Raw genomic sequence first — 19270 nt, 5'->3', positions numbered from 1 at the left:
TGGCAACTGTTTTATGATAGATGTTAAACGACCCACAACATACAAACAAGAGGGAATGTGTGCATACAAATAGCCTATAATTAGACCTAGAACAACTTTGACCATTCTTTTACCATTTACCACTTCTTTATCTCCTTAAATCCATTTTAATCATTTAATTATTGAGTTTATTTAAATAAAAAGACAGCTGCACAAAGGTCTTGTCAGCCGATCAGACTTCTGTCTGCTCTGCTCAGGCCGTCCCACTGGCAGGGCAAAGTGAAGAACACAGGAGTGCTGTAGAAATGACCATGAGAACCTCCGTCCGTTCTGTCTGTGCTGCAGTCCATCCCTTCACTATATGGCAGCGCTGCTTCATCCATCGCTGTCTGTAGGGTTGGATCATGAGGATTTGAACGGACTGAAGGGAAAAGCAGAGGTTTAACAAACAAGATTAAAGGGGTCATGAACTGGCTTTTTTCCTATTTCCTATTTTATACTGTTGTCTGAGGTCAACTTATGACGTTTGTGTGGTTTTTACAGAAACATCATAATGAATAATTAATAGGCTATTTTCTTCCCTGGTTTTGAGGCTCTCTCAAGAAACGCTTGTTTTTTATGGGTGTGCCGCAAGACTTTGAAGTAACCGCCCACGGCTATGATTGGATAAGCTTTGCATATTATAATGAGTATATGTGGGAATTGTTTTGAAAGCGTGTGGGAAAACGGCAACCGGAATGAATCGCCCACAGGGCTCGCAAAGTGTCTTTATCCAACAAACACAATGATTTAACTCTCATCCACCCACGATTGATTGGAATGTTATTTTTTATTACTTGGCCCTGCCTTGGAAGTTCGATCCGGTTTATTTATGTGAAATGCACTCACATAAATGTGAAGGGAACGTTTATACTGTCCTTTTTTTTTCAAATAACCTGTAATTTTGTTAAATTATGCCAAAAGAGTGATGCAAGACGAGTCATGAATTTTTCCCCAAAGGTTTTGAAATATAATCATCTCAGTAAGAGCACTCACGCTGTGCCTGTGGTTGGTGTCGTGGCCTCTGGTCTTCACGCACAGATGTTCCCTCAAACAGGTTCCAGGGCAAAGACAGTCGAGGCGATTCTGTTTGGCATGGGGCTGAATGTCTAAGATTAAAAAGCGTAAATATGCTCTTAGCCATTCGATAACAGCTGTAGATAATATGACAATTACAGAAAGTGACATCAATCATAAAAATCTCTGGTCTAATGTTACAGAGCATAAACATGTACCTGTTTTCGGAATCTGCTGTGCGAAAGCCTTTCGCAAAGGGGTTGCAAGCGATCTTCAGCTGGGTAATCTGAGACAGGAAAGACATGAGTGCCATATAGATTTACTGCAACTACACTATAATGCCAAACATTTTTGGACACCTGCCTTTACTGTCTAGAATACTGTCTAACACTTGATGGCTGCTCTGTCAAGTCCTCGTCGTCAGTTAGGCTAGATTATTGTAATGCTCTACTGAGTGGTTGCCCTGCTCGCTTAATAAATAAACTCCAGCTGGTCCAAAACGCAGCAGCTCGAGTTCTTACTAGAACCAGGAAGTATGACCATATTAGCTGGTTCTGTCAACACTGCACTGGCTGCCTATTAAACATCGCATACATTTTAAAATCTTGCTTATTACTTACAAAGCACTAAATGGTTTAGCTCCAGTACTTGAGCGAGCTTTTAACACATTATACTCCATCACATCTACTGCGGTCTCAAAATTCTGGCCAGTTGATAATACCTAGTAATACCTGATAATACCTTAATAATATCCAAATCAACTGCAGGCGGTCGATCCTTTTCCTATTTAGCTCCGAAACTCTGGAACAGTCTTCCTAGCATTGTTTGGGAAGCAGACACACTCCGTCAGTTTAAATCTAGACTAAAAACACATCTCTTTACTATGGAGATGCGCATCTAAAGAATGGCTTCTACGCTAATGTTACGCTAATGTTAGTCTCTCTGTTTATCCCGAGGTGTCCTGCAGTCAGCCGGATCCGGGCCGTATCCAGATCAGATGGTGGACCTGCGCCCAGACATGACGAATGCAGGACCCTGAAGTGTCTGCAGAGACCGTGTCAATTAGACTCCCCTGAAATTGCCTCATCGACACGGCATCCTTAATAAACCCGTCTCCAGCGTGATGACTCCGATCTTTCATATATCCCTATCTAATAATTGCCTCTCCGACACTGCATGATGGCCAGAGGAGAACTGGCACCCCGACTGAGCCTGGTTTCTCCCAAGGTTTATTTTTCTCCATTAGGTCACCTGATGGAGTTTTGGTTCCTTGCCGCTGTCGCCTTTGGCTTGGCTTGCTCAGTTGGGGACACTAAATTTTGACAATGACAATTTTGATCTGCCCGCATTGTCACTGTATGATAATTGAACTGAGCTGATGACATCACCGTTTTCTCCAGAGCGGCTGTACAGCCGAGTCAAATTCTATTGCATTATTTTCCTGTTTAACACTGTGAAGCTGCTTTGAAACAATCTGCATTGTAAAACGCGCTATATAAATAAAGGTGACTTGACTTGACCTGCCTTTACATGCACATGAACTTTAATGACATCCCATTCTTAATCCGTCGGGTTTAATATGGAGTTGGCCCACCCTTTGCAGATATGACAGCTTCAACTCTTCTGGGAAGGCTTTCCACAAGGTTTAGGAATGTGTTTCTGGGGATTTTTGATCATTCTTCTAGAAGAGCATTTGTGAGGTCAGGCGCTGATGTTGGACGAGAAGGCCCGGCTCTCAGTCTCCACTCTAATTCATCCCAAAGCTGTTCTATCGGGTTGAGGTCAGGACTCTGTGCAGGCCAGTCAAGTTCCTCCACACCAAACTCGCTCATCCATATCTTTATGGAGCGACGCTTTGTGCACTGTTGCTCAGTCATGTTTGAACAGGAAGGGGCCATTCCCAAACTGTTCCCACAAAGTTGGGTGCATGAAATTGTCCAAAAGGTCTTGGTATGCTGAAGCATTAAAATTCAATCTTATTTTCTTTGTTAGCACACATCTTTAATCAAAATCTGAAAAGTAACTTCCGGTCTGGAATGCTGTTCCCTTTCTGATGACGGCAGTTTGACGGTTTGGGTTTAAATATCCTTAACCACTACCCTCCCACCGTTAGTCTGCTAGGAGCGAGAGATGGAGAGGAGGAGCGCTGAAGTAAAACTTCACTTGGAAATACGTCACAGCACTGAAATAAAATCAGTTGCAACTTCTGGTTCACTGGGACTTTAAGAGTTCCTTTCACTGGAACTAAAGAGCCAAGCCTAACCCCTGAAAAACAACCCCACTATTATTAAGACAGTCTATAATACCTAGTTTACATTACACAATACCTAGCACATTTAGGTGCAAAATTTAATATAGTAAAAAGTCTAAAATGGACCATAGAAATAAAGTGTTTCCAAAATGTATTTGAATTTGTTACTAACACTTGAGCTTAATAACAGCATAATAAGTAACTGAATCCTACTTGTTAGTCCTAGGCTTATGGGCTGTATGAGGAATCTGTGGATGGATGTTGGATGTTTGTTACCCTGTGGTTCTGGTAGGCAGTGACTGCGATGAAGCGGGTTTCTGGGAAGCTGAAAGTGCAGAAGTTGCGGTGAGCGAAGCGCTGACTGTTTCTGCTCCTGTCCACCAGCACCACGTGCAGTCGCGGCTGGTAACGGTGCATAGAGTTCAGGATCATCTACAGACAGATGCACAACTGTTTGAATCTCTGCAGGAATCCAGACAGTTAGTTATGTTCGCTTGAGTGTGTGTCTTACGTGGCCATTATCGTCCAGCAGGTTATTGGTGAGTTTGAGGCGGTCGAATGAGACCGTCTGTTTGATCCACTGGGCTCCCCGTGCGGGTGAGTCTGGATGGAAGTGCACTCGTCCCGGGGCAGCTATATCTCCACGTCCCGCTACCAACCAGGATGAGCTGTGGAAGGCATACCTGCACATAGGAACATTAAAATGTCCAAAAAATGCCCACTCTCAAATTAATACAGAATCAAAAAGCTTAAGACCAGGGTTTCAGCTGCAAAGTGCTCAGTTAGGAGGGCCCTGAAATGGAAGAGGTCGACAACCCCCTACTTTAAGCATAGACAAATAAATGATTGTCCTGTAAGATTTGTGTTTACATTGTTTGTAGTGTCCTGTTACAGTGAATGGCATGAAAGCTGCAGTCCGTTACATTTTCTTTGGTTAAAAATGATCCCAAATCAATTTGAGCAAGTAAGTACATAACTAGCCAGTGTTCAAAACTATCTCCTTCCCTTAGCCCGATTCACAACGGTAAGCTTGTAATAATGTGTTATAATTTGAGTGGTACTGAGTGGTACAAAATTCGAGCATGGTGTCCTTCGTCTTTGCGTCATTACGTCACATCTGTATACATAAAGAAGGAGTCCGGCTAGTAGGCTATCGCAGGTGAGGATGCTGCAGGTGGCGTATCATTTATAGCCTTTTCTCACAGCAGCTGGAATATTTAAAAGTATAATTTTGAAGGCATTTATTATAACGCTTTTTGCTCAGTTGGTCAGAACAAAAGTAGCACACGTTACTTGTTCTGATTACATTTTCTGGTGAAAATTCTTATTTTGGTCGTACTTCCAAGACGTAGAGTCTGTGATTAATTCCACAAATAACTGCAATTGCAAATGTCAAACAGAGATGGCGACAAAGAGCCAAAACTTACGGACAGCAGCTTTAAAAAATATTTAAACGTCTTTTGGCGTCTCTTCAAACTTGTCTGGACAATATGCCAAAGTCATCAAAAGCTTTTCTGTTGAAATACCTGTATCGTTTGTCGTCAACAGGAATAAAGTCCATTAGGAGAACATATTCTGCTGCTGGGTCCATGCCTGAAATGTGTACTTGAAATGTAGGAAACATCCTTCTGTATAAATACAAACAACATGAGTGTCCAGAGATTTGACATACATGCAAAAATATTAATAACGCTAGCAGTATAGTAGAGGTGTTTTCCGAGGCAACCATCATTATTACCATGAGGGGGATTGTTTATGAGACCATTATGAATGACCCGAGGAATCTTCCCAGAACAACCTAGAAACCACTCACAACATCTTTGCTACCTCACAAAACACCCACAATACCCTAGAACCAAATTTTCTTCAGACAATGTAAAAATGAAATTTGCACATGACATAATGCTTCAAGAGGTCGTATTAGCAGATGCAAAGGTGTAGTATTTGATGAAACCTTCCAGCTTTTGTTACAATCATTTCGGTGCCTAGCTGGTCAAACTGCCGCCACAGGCTTTGCATTTCCAGCTGAACTCTGACGCTGGCAACTTCAGGCGCTTTGCTGCACGTCCGCCCATTGTCTGGAGAACACGGCAGAACCAGAGAACCAGCCTGCGACAACTCCGAGATTCCAGATACTGGCGAAAGGTCAAATAAATAGACAATCAAAGACCAAGTGTAACAAATGTCCACTGAAGGCAAGTTGAAGTGAGAACCCATGTGAGGTTTATTTCAAATAAAACATCAACAAAATAAAAAAGAAACAAAGACCTGACACGGACATGGACTAAACAAACTCACCAACAACATAGACAAAGCTAGACAATAGACAATGGTAACACGAGGGCTATATATATATATATACAAAAGACTAATGAAAGCAATGAACAATGGACCAAAGAGAACGTGACACATAGACAAGTGAACCAATCAGAACATGACACATAAGACTAGGGAAGCAGGAACCATGACAATGAAAACTGCAAAATAAAAGACATGAAAACATAAATGTTGACCAAAACCCAAAACCGAACATGACACCAAGATACTTTGTTTTAACAAAATGTAGTGAGATTTAGGCATAAAATGAAAATAGCGACTTTTATACTGTGACATATTTTCAAATGAAAAAATATAGGGAAGGAGTGCGATTGGGTTAAGATTTTGATTACAAGTTCAAATATGTAGAAATGCACAAATAAATCACTAACTATAAGACGAGTTACATGCATTAAGAAAATAAAGAGGGTCCATTTTGATTTCAAGAACAAAAAATGCAAGACGAAAAATACTATTTTATTTCACAAAGTTCAAATCAAGGAAAATATGAATATTACCATTCATCATTACTGCTGTACTCAGGAAACCTGGTCCGACATCCAGTCGCATACACAATCAAGGTCTGAATGTGTCTGATTCCATGCATCTGTGGCTCATGATGCTGCAGTCGTGGCTTTATATATTCTGAGAGATCTAATATGCAGTATTTCAGCACCTCATCCATATCACCCTTTCACAACCCATGACCCACGATGCCCACAAATGTACCCAAGTAGTTGTTAATTACATATACATCACCCAAAACTATTGACTGCGAACAGAGGGATCCGTTGGTCGTGGCAGCAATCGATCGATGCTTCGGTGTCACACCTCCAACACTCAACAAACAGCTAATTGTACTTTTACCACCATTGTTCTGATGGAAAAAGCTTTGCTGAGAGGTCATAGTGATGACCTTTGATCCAGGATTACTCACTTAGGGACTGAATAGCTCTCCACGTGCACTCTGAACTGAGCGTTAAGGTCCTGACAAGCAGTGAAGACGGATCTGTTAATAAAGTCCATTCACATTTATGGATGAATCATATGCTCTTCATATGAAATACTGACTTTGACTAGTTTTACCAAAGGCACCCCATCACATTTTGGACCATATTTGAATGCAAATCTAGACACAGGAGAATGGTTCTGAAACTGGATTATCAACTCGTCAATAAATGAATAGCACAGGATTGTGTTTTTCATTAATATGTTCTGCAAAAAATATGGTTTGGTGTTGACAAAGTCTTGCCTGAGGACATTAATATGGCCACCACATCCATCTTGCCCTATTACTAATAAGCAACAGATCACTAGACCAGGATATATTGATCACCCTTGACACATTTTTGTAATCAACTCATTAATCAGATCTAAAATGCAGAAAAGTGTGTACTCTGTTAATTTTAAAGGCCATTGTTGTGCATTTGTATGAAACGGATGTTTAAATGGCCATAACACCAACATTTTAATTTGTTTTGTTGTTGTTTAAAATGTTATTTTGTTATGTGCAATAATATGTTATATGGCATTAAATACAACATTAATGAATTTTGTTGTATCCATATAATTACAGGACTGAGTTGTGTAAAATGTGTAAAAATTGCATATGAATGTATTTGTGTATGGTGTGCTTCAAGTAAAGGTTAGCTATGTTCTGAGATAAGCCTTCCAGATGATTGGTCGAGGTGTTAGTAGTTGGTGCAGGAGGCAAGGAAGAAGGGATGGTGGGTGGTGTAAATAAATGAATGGGTTACTTATAGAAAAGAGGATTTTGGCTCAAAAATACCCTGGAAGTGAGGCTTCCCCTGCTCGTCCAAGTCGGTCATCCTTTTCCTCAGTTTTCCAGATCGCACCAAAATTCCGGGGCTCCCTTCTCCTTCTGATCCTTATATTCCTGGATATAGGGCTCCAGGTGGGTCTTCAGTTCCTGCAGCTCCGCCATTAGCTTTGCGTTCACAGCCTCCACGATGGGAACCAGCATGGACTTGGTTTCCTCCCAGTTGGTTCCAATCTTCTCCTTCAAGCTCTAGACCAGGGGTGGGCAATTCCAGTCCTCGAGGGCCACTGCCCTGCAGAGTTTAGCTCCAACCCTAATCAAACACACCTGAACCAGCTAATCAATGTCTTCAGGATTACTAGAAGGCCACAGGCAGGTGAGTTTTATCATGGTTGGAGCTAAACTCTGCAGGGCAGTGGCCCTCGAGGACTGGAATTGCCCACCCCTGCTCTAGACCATTGGATCCAGCTTGGTTCTGACTTCCTCATAGTGTCTACGCTGTATGGCTATTTTCTCCTAGAGGAAAGGCTTGAACTCGTCTCTGTACTTCTCAAAGTGCTTCTCCAGAACCTGCCTGATCTCCTCATGCTTGGGCTCCATCTGCTTGTAGAGTTACTCAATGTCCTTGGTCCACTTCTCACGCAAGTGGGATGATGGCTTGAAAGGCAGTCTGAAAGTAGCCATGGAGGTTGTCCACAGACTGGCCCAGGAATTCCCCAAACAGAACGAGGTAGTGATAAAGATAATGATACCTCCTTCGGGGTTCGATGTGGGTTCCGCAGCGTTCCCTCCTACTAGGGCACACTTTCCCGGCGTTATCCGATATGTCACTGAGCGGGTCGCGCGGAACAGCAGTGATGGACTTCTCTGTGTGAGCCCCATCTCATCAGGTAAGAGAGCTCAGGAGGCTCACACAGGGCACTGGATGGGGGCAGAGGCCATGGCGCTTTGGTAGGGATTCCTATTCGTCGGTACTCCGACGTGGTGTCAGAAGTGACTGACTGAATGGGAACGTCTCGGTTACGTATGTAACCCTTGTTCCCTGAAGGACAGAACAGAGACACCATGTCCTGTCGCCATGTCCTCTGTACCCTGCTGGGCTGCCAGTTCACCTACTCGGCTCCTCAGAAAAAGCTTATTTGATACAAGCACCTGCTCCTCATTTATACCCGGGTTGCGTGGCATGAGCAGCTGGTGCAATCATTGCATGCCAATGTCCATTGGCTCGTTTAGTTACACTCGAAGTAGATTGGCTCTCGCGAGCGAGATTCCTATTCGTCGGTCTCCGACGTGGCGTCTCCGTTTCCTGTTTCAGGGAACGAGGGTTAAATATGTAACCAAGACTCTTTTTTGAGAGAGTTCCACATGTAATACTGAGTGTAGTAGAGTTTGTTGTTATGGGAAGAAGGAGGCGGGAACCGGCCAACATTAAAAGACTTTAATTCAAAATAAACACAAACTGAAAGTAAAACAGCAGCCCCTCACGGACGACTGCAGAGCACACACATACCAAAACATAAACAAAACAACGTAAAGTCCAGGCCTGGTCTTCTCGTCTTGCACTGTCGTCGCTCCTCCTTTTATGCTCCCGTCACTCCGCCGTGAGACGAGACCGGTGTGGCGAGTGATAATGAGCGCCAGCTGCCCGCTCTCACGGCCCCTCGCCTCGCTGCTTGCCACACTGAGCCATTTCATACGCAAAGATGTCAGCCAATCACATCAGTGGGCGTTTACACTGAAGTCTCACAGCAGCCAATCAAAGCAGTATGTGCGTTTACACTAAAGTCTCACAGCAGCCAATCACAGCAGTGGGCGTTTACACTGAAGTCTCACAGCAGCCAATCACATCAGTGGGCGTTTACACTGAAGTCTCACAGCAGCCAATCACAGCAGTGGGCGTTTACACTGAAGTCTCACAGCAGCCAATCACAGCAGTGGGCGTTTACACTGGAGTCTCACAGCAGACACCCCCCTTCAAACAGAGCTTTCACATCAGAGGCTAAAATCAGGGTAGAAAAATGCCTTTTATTTCAAAATTTTGATTTTATTTTTTTATTTAAAAATCATTCTAACATTATAAGTGCACCCAAGTTAACATCATAAAACAATAAAACAGTTCATGACCCATTTAAGACGTTTTTCAGAAAATGTTTTTTTTTTTTTCATTTAAGTTTATTTCTTTTCCCTCTGGCATAAACTAGAAAAAAAAACACTCTTAAAGCAAGAGCAAAAAATAAATGTGTATATATATATATATATATATATATATATATATATATATAACAAAATTATAAACGCAAATCTTTTGTTTTTGCCCCCATTTTTCATCAGCTGAACTTTTTCTGTGTAAACAAACGGCCTATCATTCAGTATCTGGTGTGACCACCATTTGCCTCATGCAGTGCAACACATCTCCTTGAGAGTTGATCAGGTTGTTGATTATGGCCTGTGGAATGATGGTCTACTCCTCATAAATAGCCTACATATATTTCCTTTTGTAACTATTTTCTATATGTATGTAAAGCTTTTTTGACACCATGCAAAATTGTGGAAAGTGCTAGAAATAAATTTGAATTGAATTAAACAGCCTACCTGATATTCAAAGTGTGGGCAAATTATTAATAAGGTTAAGGTCATAATTATAAAACTTACTTCATGATTACTATCATTATTTCTCAAAACATTGAATACAGTTTCAGTTCATACTTCACATTTCCTTTGGTTTGCGCAAAAAGAAAGCCTCATCTAAAAATAATTTCATCATAGGCTACTCAGATTCGAAATGCACGGTGAGACTTTTGTTAAGCTGCAATGAGTTTCTAGCAAGTGTGCCGCATGCGTCCTGAAAAGTGAAGCCAAAAGTGTCTTGATCGCCCCCAGGTGGCTGGTCCCAGTATAGCTAATAAAAAGTGATGCCAGAAATGCGTTACTCTAATGTGACCACTTTTTCCAATAACAAGTAATGTAACGCGTTACTATTTCCAAACCAGTAATCAAATTAAATTAACTTATCCAAGTCCCTATGCGTTACTATTTTTATAATTTTCCTTAGTAAAATTATATATTTTTGCTTTCTTCTTGTGTCTCGGGGAGAGAAGTCACGTATGCGACAAGTCACATTTTCAGCATGAGGACAGTTCACGTGACGTAACGTGTAATACACACGCAGTGACACAAACGTAAACAAGAATGGAGGGAGGAGAGAGATGTGCATTTTCTAGATGGAAATACAGTCACTATTTTGAGTTTGTGTCAGCTAAAGATGGTAATATTAAAGTTCGTTGTACACTCTGTGCTGGTTTGTACACTCTAGCTACAAAAAAACTACGTCAAATTTGAAGAAACACTTGGAGTCGCAGCACTGCACAGTCAAACTTACAGAGCAAGTCCCACCAGGTAGTGCGAAGCAGAAAGCAGGAGGTCCCCCACCACCCAAACAACAAAAGCTGGACTTCAGTGCAAAACCAGTAAGTGGGGGAGAGTTAAAGAAGTTGTTCGGGCAGTATGTTGTAGAGGAAATGTTGCCCTTAAACACCGTTGACTCGCCCTTGTTTCGTGCCATTACAAACAAGATCCCTACTACTGTTAATGCCGAGCTGCCTCACTGAACAGCCTTTTCTTCTTACATGGAGAAGGAGTATGCAGTGATGGAGAGAAATCTGATGGCCGCGCTGAATGAGGTCGACTTTGTGTCAACTACCGCGGATATTTGGACCGATAAAAACAGAAGTTATATGGGAGTAAAGCCCCGGGTATACTTCACTTTCCGCGCCCAGGCACGTCACGCGCGCAGCCCTGTCCGCGCGTCTTTCAAAGTATGAGCGTTCGACACATGCGCTGTACATTTTTTTTCTATGCTCTACCAGACATCGGAGGGCAGCACTGAGTCCTGTCATCAACGGGACATTCGCTGAAGAAGAACTGTAGTGCATCCACCATTGTAACATAGTTTGGAAGAAACACTGAAGAATCAAAAATGATGGAGAAGGATACGCTTCTTAGTTTATGCTTCTAAACACTTGTCAAGTTCGCCGTCAATTGTCGTGTTCTTCTTTTTTTTTTCAAGCGTGTTGTTTTTTAAACCGGTCTTTGCATACTCTTCTTCGACGGCTGAACACTGTGCTCAATACTGTGTATTGCCACCTAGTGGACTCTTCTGTACTGCTGGCGCATGCGCTGTTGCACGCGGACAGGCCGCACGGTCTCGAAATTTGGGTTGCGCGCGGACGGGGTGTGCGGCCGGCCGCAAGCCCTCCGCATGACGAAAATTACGTCACGCGGACAGCCGAAGTATACCCGGGCTTAACGTTCCACTGGATCAGTATATCCACATTAGAGAGCAACAAGGCTGCATTGGCATGTAGGATAATTCACGGTAGACACACGCATGATGTTATTGGTGCAGAAATCAAAAATATTCACTCTTCATATGGACTATTCAACAAAGTAGTTGCAACTTTGTCAAGGCTTTTCAAGTTTATCAGCCCGTCACAGAGTCCGATGATGAGACGGAGGAGGGAGAGTCCACCCCCACAGTCACTTTTTTAGCTCTGTCAGAAATCCTGTCAGCTGTGGATGAAAGTGATGGCCAGCTGTCTCTTCCCCCGCCCCACAGGTGTGCTTCACACACCATCAACCTCATTTCCACAAATGATGTGGAGAAATATTTAACTTCCAATGCAGAGAGCAAGGCTGTGTATAGGAGCCGCTAATAAAAGAGTAGCTAACATATAAGAGGAAAAACAAGATAAACCAAAAATAAAGCCTGGAGAAAAGTAAAGCAAAATACTAGAGTGGTCCCGAGGTCACTACTGCGCAGATGTCACAGGTCGGGGCGGGCCAAACCAGACTGCACCCACCCCTGGAAACCCGGGAACCACCCCGAGGAACGTGTCAAGGACCAGACAGACAAGGGAATAAAATAATACAGTTTATTTATTAATGTTAAAAGGTCGATGAATTGGATAAGTCCTAATTAAAATCTTCTTGCCACCAGGACAATTCAAGAGTCTACCGACCTCCCGGGACGGGAGGGGAGGGACGTTCGTGGCGGACCGGAGGCTCGTCGGAGGGGAATCGGGGGGAATCCCCACGCCGTCCAGGTAGGTCACAGGGTAAGTATTCCTCTACGGGACTCAAGAGGGGAGGCCGTGGTCAGACGAACCCCATTCAGACTGGAACCAGGTAAGTATGCCGATGCGAGGGCGAAGCGAGTCACTGGGGTTACTCCGGAGGGAGGTACTCAGAGGTGGGGGCAAGCGAGCCACTCTCTTCTTCTTCGGAGCAGGGTAAAGGCTTCCAAATAGGGCGTGTGGGGACCACCAGGCGGGGGGGGACACTTTGAGCGGGGCGCTCACGTCAGCTGAACACTGGGACAGACACAGCACAGTTTCGACGGTTCAACAATATGTGAAGCTTTTCAACTGATATACCTTCTCTCCTTTCAAACGGGGTCAAGACTTCCAATAGGGGCGTGTAGAGACCACCAGGCGGGGAGGACACTTTGGGCAGAACGCTCCACTTCAGCTGAGCACTGGAACAGTACAGCAAGGTCTCAACGGTTCAACAGTATGTGAAGCTTTTCAACTGATATACCTTCTCTCCTTTCGAACAGGGTCAAGGCTTCCAATAGGGGCGTGTGGAGACCACCAGGCGGGAAGGACACTTTGGGCGGAACACTCGACCACCAGGCGGGGAGGACACTTTGGGCGGAGCACTCCACTTCAGCTGAGCACTGGAACAGTACAGCAAGGTCTCAACGGTTCAACAGTGTGTGAAGCTTTACAACTGATATACCTTCCCTCCTTTGAACAGGATCAAGGCTTCCAATAAGGGCGTGTGGAGACCACCAGGCGGGGAGGACACTTAGAGCGGGGCGCTCACGTCGGCTGAACACTGGGATAGGCACAGCACAGTTTCAACGGTTCAACAGTACACGAAGCTTGCAACTGATATACCTTTTCTTCTTCTGAACAGGGTCAAGGCTTCCAATAGGGGCGTGTGGAGACCACCAGGCGGGGAGGGCACTTAGAGCGGGGCGCTCGCGTCGGCTGAACACTGGGATAGACACAGCACAGTTTCAACGGTTCAACAGTACATGAAGCTTGCAACTGATATACCTTTTCTTCTTCTGAACAGGGTAAAGGCTTCCAATAGGGCGTGTGGAGACCACCAGGCGGGGAGGGCACTTAGAGCGGGGCGCTCGCGTCGGCTGAACACTGGGATAGACACAGCACAGTTTCAACGGTTCAACAGTACATGAAGCTTGCAACTGATATACCTTTTCTTCTTCTGAACAGGGTCAAGGCTTCCAATAGGGGCGTGTGGAGACCACCAGGCGGGGAGGGCACTTTGAGCGGGACGCTCACTTCGGCTGAGCACTAGAACAGACACAGCACAGTTTCAACAGTACATGATATATGAAGCACTCAGCACTAGCGGGGCCGGGTCTTTTCAAGCCGGAAGTTGGGCAGTTGCTTTATCAAGACCCTTCGTTAGAGACAGCGGGTGGAAGACTGTAGGAGAGGAGTGCACGGCAGACTTCTATTACTTCTCCACACACAAATTTCACTTCACAGCACAAACCGTGTAAATCTTCACTTCAGGCACTGCAATTCCACTCGCACACCGTGCATTCGGGCCAGCACTCACCCACCGGTCTTTTCTCCCACCAGATCGGATCTCGTCCTCGATCAGGGCTTGACTTTGCTCCGGGAAAGCAGAAGAATGATGCAGCGATCACCACATTCGGCAAGGAGAGGACAGAAGTTGGAGACAGATCATTAATTCACTCGGTGTAATAGTTCACTCGTGCCAAACGTTTTCCAAACTCTCCACACCACTTCAGTGTTCGTGCATATAAACAACGGATCAAATACTCATCACTTGCGTCTTTCTCACTACGGACGATATTCCTCAAGTCTTCGCTGCCAAATACTTCACTCCTTCCTTTCCTCTTCCACAACTCCAATCTTCCCCACTCCACAGCCCAGCCTCAATAAAAAGAGCAACCCGCTGACAAACACAGCATCATACAGGAGGAGAACCACACAACAGTCTGTTTTCTCTCTGTTTTTAAAGCCTCATCTCAATAGGTGTCCCTCTCACAGCGTTCTCTATAATTGCCCCACACCTGCTGTCACTCAGGCAATCAGCCCCGCTGCCATGGCAACAGATTCACAGGGCATAGACCGGAGGTTCACTGGAAAATCCTGAACAACTGCATTCACCAGGATCTTAGTCCCGTTAGGTTTGTTTTGTCACCCCGTGACACAGACACAGGTCCCAAATCAGCACAAGATGTCAGTGCCATATTCGGACATTGGAGGCTGGCCATCGGGAGCACTGGGAGTTTTCCTGGTGGGCCGCTGGACAAAGTTGGCCGGCCCATTGCTACGTAAATATATATGAAGAATAAATAATATTAAATTCACGTAGCCTAGTCTATATCTTACCGTCAGCCCAGACGACGAATGGCTCGCTCAAGTGGCTCACTTGAGGGGAAAAACTCGAATCTATTTTGCCTGATTAGCCTCAGTGGTGTAAAAGTGCTCGTCAATGTCAAAATATTTGAGATATCCAATCAAATCGAAGGAGGCGGGATTTATTGTCCACAGAAACCGAGCTAGCCGAGCAGCGCGGCACTTGAATGCGAGCCAAGGTAAGATAAACAGCTGAACTTGAGGAGTCAATACAGCAATATTTCCCCACTGTTTACGACTAAAAAAAAATTAAACAATGGACATTCATTTGCAGGGATGGAAAATGCTGACCTTTTTGAATTCCTCAGATTGTAATGCCATTTATGTTATTCAACACACAGTTTTCAGCATATCAGAGTGAAGGTGTATCTGTTTCCAGGCTTTCTTCAGTAATATCACAGTCATTTAAAAGTGATTTATAAAACTCAAAATATTATTTTCACTAAAATGTGGTAAAACTGTTAACTTTCATATTCAAGTAGCCTATGTCCCTTGAAGGAACGTTTCATATACTAAAATACATATAGGCTATAATATGCTAGCTATTTCACATGCATTATAGCAATCGACAGTTTGAAATAATTAAGACTTGTTTAATGTTTTTGAAAGGAAAAGGCTGAATTTATTGGATTAAAAATACAGTAAAAACAATATTAAGAAATATTAATACAATTTGTAATAGCTGTTGTGAATATATTGTAAAATGTATTTTAATCTTGTGATCAAAGCTGAATGTATCATCATTAGCCTACTCCAGTCTTCAGTGTCACACGATCTTGCAAAAATCAATCAAATGTGCTGTATGTTTCATTAAAAAAAACTTCAGGACCAATCTAATTTTTAAACAATTGGAGCTCTATTCCATAAAATGACAGATGTCGAGCTCCTGAAAGGACAAATACTATAACCACTAGAAAGGCACCGTCCACATTATGCACTACATACTAAGTCTTAGACCATAGCATTGCTTTATATGGACTGATTTTATGGTAGGTATTGGACTTTAGTGATATTAGACTTCATTGTATGGAAAAGATTTCAAAATGGTTCAAACAAATCTAAATGATTAATTACCATGTGCACCAGGAAAGACCAATTATAACCTAAAGACGTATGCCAGTCATTCATTAATGTTAATGATAAGCATTTCAATAAAAAAAACCTAGCATTTATGTTTCTTTATAAATAGCATCTATATTTGTTAGTAAGTGCACTCAAAAAAATATTTTGGTCTAAATATAAGTTTTATGTATTTGAATTACATTACAATTTTCCATCCATTTGGACTACATAGTTTTAACATAAACAAACAAATAAACTTAATGTGATTCATATTTGTCAGTCAAACGTAAATGAAATAGGTACGTTTTATGTAATGGTACACAGAAAAATGCCCATGATAAATTAACACAGCCTAGTGCACACTACTGAGATAAAGTACCATTGAAGCAGTGTTCAAGTTAATGAGATAATTGAGTGATGATTGAGAATTAATGATGAACATCTGATGATAATGAGCAGACTCACTGACGGAAAGAGAAACACAAGAACTACAACTGACTTCAGCCACAGCCTTAGATGAAATCAACTGAAGATAAAATAAGACATTAAATCTCTGAAGATATCAGTAGATGAGGATTAAACAACTTCACAAACAGCATTATCAGCTTCACGCATTACTAACCAGACTGACTTTATTTCTGTAATTTCTGTTTTAATGAAAATAATAGTTTCATAGTATGGAAGTCACCATACTGGAGATCAGTGTCTGCTTTAGTTGGGCTCTTGACCCTTAATTTTTTTAGCTTTAGTTTTTCTCTGGCTCCTTTAACTGTGTGTTTATAAAGCACATTTGTTATTTCAAGGGAATCCAAGAGAAAATATTATCAGGTGATGTTGGCTATTTGTTTTGGCCTGAATCACTGCTCTAATTTAGAGGCTAATTTGCTGGTTATAGAGGTAATGTGTTAATAATTGTGTTGTATTCATAGTATTAGCCATGTGATTATGCAGCACAAGACACAGGACGGTTGTGTTAATTGAATAATATCCAGATAAAAAAAAAAAAAAAGTGCACAAAAGGTTTTAATCTACGGCATTACTTAGACACACAGACATCATGAATCAGCATTTGAATCTCTACAATGGTGACAATCAAAAAAAATTAAGATAAACAGATCAACTTTGAACATAAAACAAGCAACTTAAATGTCACGACAAAAACAGCAAAAGTAAAAGCAATTAGTAAGTATCAAAGAAAATGTGTCAATTCAGATGCATAATTTATTCATGCCGCAATGCATGCTGGGACTCATGGGGGGGGGGGGGGGGGTTGATTGGTGGTACCCAACATGCACTGCAGCTTGAAGATTTTAATTGATTGTCACCATTGTTGAGATTCATACATTGATTCTTGATGTCTGTGTATATCTAAGCAATGCCATAGATTTAAATCCTGCATATTATTCATATACCACAACGGTGCTGTAACTCGTGCTGTAGAATCACATGGCAACTATTATGAATAAAACAAAACTATTAACACAGTACCACAATAACCAGAGTATTAGACTCCGAATGAGATCAGTGATTTAGCCACACGATGTCATTAACAATATATAAATAGCCAACATCACCAGATATTCTCTTGGATTCCCTTTCCATAACAAATGTGCTTTATAAACACACAGTTAAAGGAGCTAGAGAAAAAAGTTAAAGAGTTAAGAGCCCAACTAAAGCAGACACTGATCTCCAGCATGGTGACTTCAAACAAAACTATAAACAGAAAATTACAGAAATAAAGTCAGTCTGGTTAATAATGCGTGAAGCTGGTAATGCTGTTTGTGGAGTTGTTTAATCCTCTTCTGCCAAGATCTTCAGATTTAATGTCTTCTTTTATCTTCATTTGATTTCATCTAAGGCTGTGGCTGAAGTCAGTTGTAGTTCTTGTGTTTCTCTTTCTGTCAGTGATTCTGCTCATTATTATCAGGTGTTCATCATTAATTCTCAATCATCACTCAATTATCTCATTAACTTGAACACTGCTTCAATGGTACTTTATCTCAGTAGTGTGCACTAGGCTGTGTTAATTTATCATGGGCATTTTTCTGTGTACCATTACATAAAACTTACCTATTTAATTTACGTTTGACTGACAAATATGAATCACATTAAGTTTATTTGTTTGTTTATGTTAAAACTATGTAGTCCAAATGGATGGAAAATTGTAATGTAATTCAAATACATAAAACTTATATTTAGACCAAAATATTTTTTTGAGTGTGGTGTTTAAAATTGCTCTGTGCATAATGAGCTGGTGAGTTTATGGTGAGATGAAAAACTTTTCTTCAAAAGCAAAATTAATTTCCTATCACTGTAAAGCTGCTTTGAAGCAATCTGTGTTGTAAAAAGCACTATAGAAATGAAGGTGACTTGACTTGACATGTGTTGCGGACCGGTTGATATGGGCCACTTTTTTGCCCTAGTCCACCCCTGATTGGGGGCTTCACTTTTCTTCAATTGAAGGTAGAGAAGGAGAATGGTCCATCTTTTTTACAGTCTATGGTTTCTAGACTCTAAAAGGGTTTTCTTCTGAGGAATGTGCCAAATCTACAATAGTGTGCACTTTAGTGAGTACGGTTATTTAGCAAAAGTACAGCAAAATCGATTGTTGGAGGCATTGGCTTTATGGCATGTACCATGAGATCACTGCATGTATACACTCATTCATGTCCGGGATTGCTACATGCTCATCATTGCAACCTCTCATGCCACGATCATATGTAATACTTAGCTATTTCTTATGCAAAGATGTTAGCCAATCACAGCAGGGGTCGTTTACACTGAAGTCTCACAGCAGACACGCCCCTTCAAACAGAGCTTTCAAATCAGAGGCTAAAATCAGGGTAGAAAAAGGCCTTTTATGTCTAAATTATAATTTTTTTTTATGTAAAAATCATACTAACATTATCCGCTTGTTAAGTCGTGACGTAAGGAACGCCGTTTCTGGGTCCAAGCCTCAACTCGTTTCACTTGAGAATGCCATCGACGGCCGTTTATGAGCGCCATTTATTCATATTAAACATCAACATTTAAAAAAGTTAAACATTTTAAATACTTACAGTCTACACAACAGTCTCTGTGCTCACAGCGCCACAGACATTAATATTTTACCAATTTATAAAAGATGAATCACTGTCTGGCTATCTGGAATTTTGGTATGGAGATAAAGGTTATGATTATAATTTTTTTTTGTAGTATTACACCACATTGTGTGTGTATATTAGCACCGTTTGTTGTTTTTCTTGTGGTATGAGATGGACCCGGAAGCGCTGCCGCGTGATGCCAGACTTAACAACCCAATAAGTACACCCAAGTTAACAGTATAAAGCAATATCATGACCCCTT

General features: G+C 42.0%; 1 protein-coding gene across 1 annotated transcript; it reads right to left on the bottom strand.

Moving 5' to 3' along the window:
- Positions 1–203: 203 nt before the first annotated feature.
- Positions 204–7431, bottom strand: LOC307130272 (T-box transcription factor TBX1-A; the record flags this gene model as incomplete). The annotated part of the gene is made up of 8 exons (XM_079823244.1): positions 204–400; positions 1015–1172; positions 1254–1321; positions 3563–3718; positions 3798–3969; positions 4813–4914; positions 5241–5421; positions 7392–7431. 8 exons carry the CDS (start codon positions 7429–7431, stop codon positions 204–206), a joined length of 1074 nt encoding a protein of 357 aa, XP_079679370.1.
- Positions 7432–19270: the final 11839 nt, after the last annotated feature.

Source organism: Gobio gobio, assembly GCF_949357685.1.
Source record: "Gobio gobio genome assembly, chromosome: 8".
NCBI lineage: Eukaryota > Metazoa > Chordata > Actinopteri > Cypriniformes > Gobionidae > Gobio > Gobio gobio.
Note: the sequence above shows the minus strand (reverse complement) of the source record. Positions and strands in the feature narration are given on the sequence as shown.